We start from the raw sequence: 9,843 nt of genomic DNA on the forward strand, positions 1-9,843 counted from the left end.
CTTACTAAATTTGGATTATCCAGGGTTCCAACTACTGTTTTTCTCCATCAAGGTTTAACTTTCAGGTGACCTCATTTTTTTCACTACTTAAGGAAAACATTCAAAATATAGCCTCCAAAATACACCTACTAACAATGATGTGGATGACACCAGCCAGATACTATGCTAGTTCTTATGTGTATTGTCTGATTTTCTCCTCTTAACACTCCAGATACTAGTATCCTGACAGCATAAGTGAGGAAATGGAGGTCCAGGGAAGCTTATTCACAGTCATGCAGCTGATAGGTTACGAAGCTAGAATTCAACCTTAGAACTATCTGCCTTTATATTTTTCAACTATATTGTTACCTTCCGTTCATTTTCTTCCTTCCTTTTTTCCTTCCTTGCTTCTTTTCTTCTTTCTTCCCTCCCTCCTTTCTTCTCTTCCTTCCCCCCTATCCTAATTTAAAGATTAGAAAACACACCTTTCCCCCATTTTCTACTCTAGTCCCCAAGTAAACAACAGACATTTTAGAGAAATTACCACCAATATATTTATGAATATTACATGTGAGGGACCAGGAAAGAGAGGACTGGGGGAAAATGGAGTAGTAGAATGGAATGGTTATCACCAGTAATGGTATGGAAACATTTCTTTATGTATTAAGATAAGTACTGATTGATAGCAAATACCATGTGAAAATAATTTACCACAAACCACTTATACAGGGGTAGGCTATAGATGTAGAAACCATTCGACTTGAAAAATCACAACTTTCATTCATTCCTTCACTCACTAAGCATTCATTGAATACTTATATGTGCAGGTACTTAAGATACCTGATTTCTTAATTCTGGACTGGAAGGCAATTTTGGACAATCACCTACCTCATTTGGAAGGCTGTTTTCTAGACCATAACTTTACAGAAAGGCTGTGAGGACAGGAGCCTTGGATCTAGCTTAGGGGTCAGAAGACCAGAAGGAGATGAGTAAAAACAAATGAGTATAATTATAGGAAATACATGATGTGCTCCATAATTTCTATGAAAACAAAATGCTTTGAAAGCACGAGAGAAGTATTTTTAGATATTTATTTTTAATTATGTGTGTGTACACCACACACACACCTGAGTGTAGGTGCCCACAGAGGCCAGAAAAAAAATTGTCATATCCTTTGGAGCTGGAATTACAGGTGGGTGCTAGGACTCAAACTCAGGTCCTCTGTAAGAGCAACAAGTGCTCTTAAATACTGGGCTTTCTCTCCAGCTCTGAGAAAGAAACTTGAGAATTTGAGAGGGGGGGGTGAGCTAGTGAGCAAGAGAGAGCCAGAGATAGAGCCAGAGACAGAGAGAACTATGCTGGAATCTCTTTGTTATTGGAATTACTGATAACACCTTCCAGGTGTGGTGGTACATAATTGTAACACAGCACTACGGAGGTGGAGCAGCACATCATGAATTTAAAGCAAACCCTTGCAAGATCTTGTCTCAAAACCAAAAGAAATTATCGAGAAAAAACTAAATGACAGTTAAAATTACGAGGTTAATTTTCTGAGGAGAGCCGGACAGGGGAAAGTGAGAAAGAGGCAATGGAGGAAGGGAAGAAGAGAAAAAGAAGGGCAGTGGAAGGGAGGGGAGCCTGCTTTGGGAAAGGACCACATTTGGTAGAGAAGGATGAGAAAAAGGAGTGGGGGGGGGCACAGAAAGTCAGAAGTATCTAGCGGAATAGCAGAAGCCACGTAACGCAAGCCACAGAGACCAAAGTGAAGAAGCAATTCAGAGATGGGAAGGAGTCTGCTCTGTGATGATTTGTTTCCTCAGGGAGGTGGAAACTGGGGCTTCCATTAGGAATGTTGAGGGAGGTCTTTTCCTAAAGTAGCCACTGGGCGGCAGTGGCGGCAGAAGCTGCTACTGCAGCTGTGTCCAGGAACAAGCAGAAACCTGCTTGTACTGAAGTCAGGGGAACCCCTCTACTTAAACCAGTTTGAAGCAGTAAAGCAGGAAGCTGGCTCATGTCAGGTCTTTTCTAATGTGGCACTTCTCCATGACTTGAGCCTACACCAGTTCTCGAGACACACTTCACCTTCCCTGAAGAGGCCAAATTTATCCTTGGGAACAGAACAATGCGAAGGAAAACATTACCGATTTGCAGCATTTTATGACTTACAAAGTGTTTGTACACCTACTGATCAATCATATTCTGATACCTATATTTTGATATTACTGTTTCATTTCTCTCTTGAGGAAATTGTCACAAATAGGTGCCTGGGGTTATAAAGTTAATAAGCCGAACAAGAATTTGAACTCAAGCTCACCTGGCTCCAAACACTTGGGCATTTTTAAAAGATTTATTTATTTAGTATATATACAGTATATAGTATTCTGCCTGCATGTGTGCCTGGTGCCAGAAAGAGGGCACCAGATCTCATTATAGATGGCTGGAGTCACCATGTGGTTGCCGGGAATTGAAGTCAGGATCTTTGGAAGAACAGCAAGTGCTCTTAATCTCTGAGCCATCTCTCCAGCCCTCACACTTGGGCTTTTTATACCACATCCCAGAAGTCGGTAGCCCAGGACTCAGGTTATTCCTGATTCAACTCTGAAACAGGGTTGGGTCCCCAGGTGCCCTATCCCCAAGCCAGGGTTGTAGACCTTCCAAGAGATCTCCATGCTGGATTCTAGAGTCTGCTCCGTGGGCCTACCTTGTCCTCTCCCTTCCACAATGCAGTTACGTCACATTCTCAGGACCTGAGGATCAGGTTCTGAGTCTTCATTGCTTTCCAGCTCCACTTCAAGATTCTGCTCCAGCCTGCTCATCCCCCCCGACAAGTACTGCTGCTCATCTTACCCACAGCATCCTCCAGATCCAATTTGCCTCATATGCCAGAGACAGTGATACTTACAAAGCCCCTCCGTTCAGTTCCAGAAGCCTCAGATCCACAGCTGCTGACAACTGTTCTCTGACATTAGACTTTTAATAGTGGAAGACTCGCTCTGTATGCCTTCCCTACTGTATTAAGACCAGGTTCTCTAGGAGTGATGGAGAGAGACAAATTGCTGTGTAGGAAGGGGTGGGATGTATAAGAGTACCTTATTGGCTAGCATCTACAGGGAGATATGAACTGCTTCCTGGCTGCCTGTTCCTTAAGTGTGTCATAGGCTTCTTAAAACATATTTTCTAGAATAGGAACTTTCCTTCTTTTCCTAAATGTGCTTTCTTCTAGCCTTCCTTGAACCTGTCAATAGTAGTTCTTTTCTTCTAGTTGCCCAGGCAAGAAATCTGGAATCAAAAAAATTTTGACATAGTTTTAGTATGTGACACAGGCTAGCCTTGAACTTGGAACAATCCTTATTCCTCATCCTTCTGATCCCAAGTACTGACATTATAGGCATGTCCCTGCAATTGTAACCACTCTTGACTTCCCTTTTCCTATCGTATCCCACAGTAAATTGTGTCTCAACTTTCACAGTCTACCCAGAATATGATGACTTCTTGTTACCTTTGTCACCCTGGTCCCCATGACCATCATCTTCATTGTTAGTAGCCTCTTACTGTGCTACTAATCCTGCTATCTTGTCTCAGAACAGAGGTGCCAGGATGCTTCTCTTCTCAAAACACTTTATGGCTTTCTTCCACTCAGTAAAGGCCTTACATTCACTGGCTTGCAAGCGCTTTCAAGATCTGGTCCCTCTCAAAATACCTGCTCTTTATTCAAGTCACTCCCATATTCAAAACAGCATACTTTCTTTATTATCACCCTTATTTTTCTTATAACAATAATCATACTCAATATTTTATTGATTTATTATTACCTCCATTATTATGTGAATTCTATTAAGCTGGAAGTTTTTAATCTAGGCCCTAGTGAACTACCAGGGCCTAGAACTGAAAGCTCCTGGGAAATGTTGACCCTTTCCTGGATCTGAGCCAGTTGCTTGGAGGATCAAGTTATCGTGGATATTAGAGTTTGGTCCATTGCAGGCTGGTTTGGGTTCAAATATTGATTTCACCATGAATCATCAAAATACTCAAACTCTCTATACCTTAATTTTCTCATCAGTAAAGTAGGGACAGTAATAGAACCTGTTTGGTAGAAAGCTTGTGGTACCATCAATAGGTATAAAGTCCTTAGAACAGTGCCTAGCACAGAGAAAGGACTAGATCAACATTTTATATAATTAAGTGTGCACAGGGTTAAGATGATTATCAGTAATTTACATTTTCAAAAGTCCTTCAGTGTGTTGACTTGCTGTTGTCCACATTAAAATTCATTTCCCATGTTTCTATGCTCATAAACTTATATGATCGTCCTGTAATTTAATTATCTCCAGTGGCCTGCCTCTTTATCTGTAAACCTAGATGTCTCCTTGTGTACACAATTATTTTGAAGCTGTTAAACAGTAATCTTGCTGGGTCCCAGTTTCCCAATCGGTGTGCTGAGTGGGTTGGACTAGATAACCTCCAAGGGTTTTTCTAGCTCTGGCAATCTGCTGGGACGGGACAGGAGGAGGGCTAGGCCCCACCCTGAGTCCCACCCCCAAGCATAGGCCCTCTGGCTGCCAAGAGGAAGGGTGACAGATTCAGCTGGGCTCAGCTTCAAGGGAACTGGGTAGGAGTCTTGCCAAGGTTCCTAGGCAAGAGCGGTGGTGGTGGTGCTCTTGGGCTGGAAGCAGGTGTGAAGTGGGGTGGCTTCAGGGGAAAATAACAGCTCGGAGAACTAGGACCAGTTGAGAGGAGAGGGGGAGAGGCCCTCATCAGCAGGACAGGAGTTGTCATGGTGAGTCAGATGACAATTTGAGCCTGGGTATCTTCTCTTTAGATCCTGCTGGTTAGCCTGCACCCTCCTCAGCTATCCAGGCTCTGGAAGACAGAGTGGTGCAGAACACCACTGACTGCGTACCTGAGCCCGAGCACTACCTAATGCCCATCAGTCCCTCGGCTGGACTAAGAGAGCTGGGTAGGAGCTGGGTAAGGGCTGGGCTAATGGAGCTGGGTAGGCGTTGGGCTAAGGGAGCTGAGTAGGGGCTGAATAGCCTTGGGTTGCACTTGGACTTGCTCTTCCTAGCTCTCCTGGGTGCTTTTGCTCTTTTGTTGTAGGTTCATCAGGACTGGAAAACTAGGGAAATCAGACACTCACTTTTGTCCTTTCTATCTCTAGGGGGCCATGACCAGTGCAGACTCCTTGCTATTCACATCACTAGGCCCCAGCCCAAGTTCTGGAGATGGTGATTGTAGGTTTAATGAGGAGTTCAAGTTCATCCTGTTGCCTGTGAGCTATGCTATTGTCTTCGTGCTGGGCCTGGCCCTCAATGCCCCAACCCTCTGGATGTTCCTCTTCCGCTTTCGACCCTGGGATGCAACAGCCACTTACATGTTCCATCTGGCATTGTCAGACACTCTGTACGTGCTGTCACTGCCCACCCTTGTCTACTACTACGCTGCCAGGAACCACTGGCCCTTTGGCACCGGCTTCTGCAAGTTTGTCCGCTTTCTCTTCTATTGGAACCTCTACTGCAGTGTCCTTTTCCTCACCTGCATCAGTGTGCACCGCTACCTGGGCATCTGCCACCCACTGCGGGCGCTACGCTGGGGGCGCCCTCGATTTGCAGGCCTTCTTTGCCTAGGTGTTTGGTTGGTGGTAGCTGGCTGCCTCGTGCCCAACCTGTTCTTTGTGACAACCAGCCCCAATGGGACCACCATCCTGTGCCATGACACTACTCGGCCAGAGGAGTTTGACCACTATGTGCACTTCAGTTCAGCAGTTATGGTGCTGCTCTTTGGCTTACCCTTCTTGGTCACTCTGGTCTGCTATGGACTCATGGCCCTGCGACTGTATCGACCTTTGCCAGGAGCTGGACAATCATCTTCTCGGCTCCGTTCTCTTCGCACCATCGCTGTAGTGATGACTGTCTTTGCTGTCTGCTTTGTGCCTTTTCACATCACCCGCACAATTTATTACCTGGCAAGGCTGTTGAAAGCTGACTGCCAGATCCTGAACATTGTCAATGTGGTTTACAAAGTGACTCGGCCCCTGGCCAGTGCTAATAGCTGTCTGGATCCATTGCTCTATTTGTTCACCGGAGACAAATATCGACACCAGCTCCAGCGACTGTGCAGAGGTAGTGCACCCCAGCGCCGAATAACTGCCTCCTCCCTGGCATTGGTGACCCTACATGAGGAAAGCAGCAACAGGTGGGCAGACACCCACCAAGACAGTATCTTCCCTGCCTATAGGGAAGACAGATTATAACCCTGGGCACTGGTTGTGAAAGGAAGGGACAGAGGGGAGAGAGTTGATTACTGGTGACCCTTGATAAGGGCATCAGCTGCCCTCTTTTTAGCCAAAGATTGGAATAGTTACTCCTCTACCTCTACTTTTTTCTCTTTTTCTGTCCCTTTCTGGGGCCAACAGAAAACAATCCTGTTTCTGGAGCCTGGAACATTTCCTTGGTGCTCTATGCCCTTTTTACTTCTTGAACCAGAGTAGAGAATTCAACTAGAGGTGTGAAGAAATGGGGTGATCTCAAGACTGGCCTAGTGTATATAATAGAGTAAACCAGAATCAGGAAGCTGAAATGCTAGTAGATGCCGTATATGCCATATGTAGCATCCACACCCACTTCCTGGCTTCCTCTCAAAGACAGGATAGCCTTACCTGCCAAGGTGCTGAAATAGGGTTCAAGCCCTGGTAGCCTGCCTGGCAAAGCCTCACATGCCAGCTAGAAGCCTGGTGCGGTTAAACTGCTGAACAGCCACAAAGCAGAGTACTAGGCTTGAGCGGTGACCCCAAGAAGCCTCAGGCAGCAGGGTCTAGGTTGATAGCAGCTTTGGAAACAGGAATGAGACTAGATCCACCTCTCTGACTGCTGAGAACATATTTGATAGCTCCCATGTGCTTAATGAAAGAAGGAATGGACAGCTCTGACTGAGAAGGAAGAAAACCTGTAAAGTCCATGGTTCCAAGTTCTAGTAGCGAAGAGCAGAGCAGGTTTGTGCAGGATAGGGTGGTGACATGAATAGTTGCCAAGAACTGGTCTCTCCCCTTTCTCCAGCTCTAGTTAGATAAAAGATAAACCTGTCACCAGCTCTTTTTGAATCAGGCTATAGGACTTCAAGGCCAGGGTGGAGCAATCAGTTTTCTACCTGATCAGTCCTCTTACCACAGCACTTATGGCCTTGGAGGATCTGATGGGTGTATGGAGCTGGGGAAGCTATCCCTTGAACCTGAACAGTAAGAGTTTCTGAGCGGGCATTCATGAGAAGAGAAATCTCTTTTCATCTTCTTTTCCCATGAAATCACCTCATAGCCTATTGGCCTTCTGAGTCAGATGCCAGTGTTTGCTGACTTTTCTGACCTCTTACTCATCTACTGAAACCAAATTCCTATTGGCTTCTCATTGTTCTCTCTGGCTCTGGAGAGTAGGGAAGCAAGACACTAGACTGTAGAGTAAAACAACTTAACCTTACTGCCCCTCTGTCCTCCTTTCTGGTCTTTAAAGGGATCTCTCCCTTGGAACACAAGAGTTCTTCTGTTAGGAGTAAATTAACTGGCCTTTTTTATTCTTACCGTGTTCCCACTCTTATGACCACAGCTCTCTTGCCTGTCACTTCTCCTACCCATCGGCCCCACACAGTAAAATTATTCTCTTCCTTATAACTCATTCAAGATCCTCCATTGTTAAGCCATAACGCCAAGCTGCTTAGTCAAGACTAACCTCCTGGACTTCATTCATATTCTGCTACTTTATCTTTTCCCGTCTTTCCCCAGGCTCTCACTGTGTACCTCTATCTAGCCTCAAACTAGCTTCAGAGACCTGGATGGACTTGAACTCATAGAAATCCACGTGTCTTTTTGCTTATAGAGTGCTGGGATTAAAGACATATGCCACCAGGCTGGGTAAACGTCTCAACTTCTCTATGCTTCATTAATATCTGCTTAGATGTCCTGCCTTGTCTTCATCATGTCCTTCTTCATGGTCCCTGAATGGCAGATCTTGTTCCTTTCTTTCTTTCTCTTCATCTTTGTCAGTTAGTTCCATCACTGATTTTATACCATCACATAGAAAAGACATAAGCACTGCCTTAACTTTGCTTTCTCATCTTGCTACCATCTGTAAGTCTCTCTTCATTCTACTACTGCTATAGACTCCACTTACAGAATCACTATGAACATTCCATATCTGAACTCCTCTCACTCTTCTGAACTCAGAACACAAATGGCTTCTTTGGCAAGAACTTCAATGCCATTTTCTCTACTCTTATCCCTCTTTGACCTCTCTACTTCAGTTGACTCTACTGCCTATCTTTTATAGTTTATTTGTTTGTGTGTTTTGAGACAGGGTTTCTCTGTGTAGCCTTGGCTGTCCTGGTCTCACTTTGTAGAGCAAGCTAGCCTTGAATTAGAGATCCTCCTGCCTCTGCCTCCCAAGTGCTGGGATTAAAGGCATGCACCACTACCACAACCCCACTATTTTGCAGGTTTGTTTTTATGAAAAATATAAAAACAACATTCTAACCAATCTCATTGTGACAACACTGAAAGGAAATGTGAAGAGAAAATACTCACCTATTTCAAACCCATATTCCCATTTTTCATACTATATGTTTTCTTGGTTTGGACTCATGTATTATAGAAGTGTAACCACAGTATATATACCTTTTAAAAGTGTGGTTTTTTTTAGGGTATTTAAGGTATGGTGATATATGCCTATAATCCCAAGAGCTGGTAGTTGAGGTAAGAGGGTCATAAGTTTGAAGCCATCTTAGGCTACATAGTGAGATCTTGGCTCAAAACAAACAAATAAGTATAATCCTCCTATTGTAAACTTTCTCCAGGATCATGTAGTCTTTCACATTTATTACTTCAATAGTTACATAAAATCCCTTCCACCTGTAGATTATATCTTATTAAATATTTCCTTGTTGTTGGCTACTCAGGTAGCTTAGTTTTTCTGTGCTTTGAATATGTTCCTGTTCGTGGCTTTTTTTCTTATTTGTAATTCTCTCTCTAGTACAAGTTCTCAGGAGGGAGATTACCAGACCAAAGAGCATGAATGTTTTTATGGATTGCGATTTTTCAAAAGGATTGCATAAGTTTTTACTGTCACCATGATATATGGCTATCCTAGTTCCATTGCGGTTTCAGCATCAGACTTTATAGGAAATCGTTCTGGATGGTAAACATTCAGTTTGTTAATTTCACGTCTTTGCTTACTTGTGGCATTTAGTAAACACTTTTTAGTGTTTACTATTTGCATTATTCTTCAGCTACTATTTAGTGGTGTACTTCTATTGAAATATTATATTTATTTAATATATGTATTATCATTGGTCATATTTGACATATTTAACTCATTTGTTACAATAATTCTATTTCCTTATTTCACTCCCTAGATTTAGAATCTCTTTCCTTCTGCTTTTTGTAGATTACTTCCTCTCTCTCCTTTGCTGCCATCTATTTGTCAGACTCTCTACATGGGAGGGTTATTTAATCCTCTATTGATTATCAGGTTGTTTATTTTTTCCTGGAGAGAATAAATAGCAGGTAAGTACAATTCAAGTGACTTTTAGTTCTTAAGAATGCCTCAGAGATCATACAAGGCTTGGGTTTCTCTTAATTTTTCAGTTGAAGAATCAGCCGGGCAAGTTGCCATTTTCCATAATGGCAGGTAGAAACTAGACCCTGGACTGGTTTTCCATGACTCCTCAAATTCTACTATGCCAACTTGGTGCTAAGCTAGACTTTGTCCTTCTAAACCTCAATTGTCTACTGGTAGGTTCACTTAAATCTTCCATTGTTGCTTCTAATCCGTAATAGAGAAAGAAAGAAAGAAAGAAAGAAAGAAAGAAAGAAAGAAAGAAAGA

General features: G+C 43.4%; 1 protein-coding gene across 1 annotated transcript; it reads left to right on the forward strand.

The window, feature by feature from the left end:
• The first annotated feature begins 5,143 nt into the window (after nucleotides 1-5,143).
• On the forward strand, nucleotides 5,144-6,245 carry P2ry4 (pyrimidinergic receptor P2Y4). The gene has a single exon (XM_055605098.1). The coding sequence runs from the start codon at nucleotides 5,144-5,146 to the stop codon at nucleotides 6,227-6,229; it is 1,086 nt and encodes a 361-aa protein (XP_055461073.1). The 3' UTR covers nucleotides 6,230-6,245.
• Nucleotides 6,246-9,843: the final 3,598 nt, after the last annotated feature.

Source organism: Psammomys obesus, unplaced genomic scaffold (genome assembly GCF_907164565.1).
Source record: "Psammomys obesus unplaced genomic scaffold, mPsaObe1.curated_primary_1811, whole genome shotgun sequence".
In the NCBI taxonomy this organism is placed as follows: domain Eukaryota; kingdom Metazoa; phylum Chordata; class Mammalia; order Rodentia; family Muridae; genus Psammomys; species Psammomys obesus.

Bases quoted from the DNA above. Each gene is read 5' to 3' on its own strand.
- P2ry4 (XM_055605098.1), top strand. From the start codon at position 5,144: ATGACCAGTGCAGACTCCTTGCTATTCACATCACTAGGCCCCAGCCCA.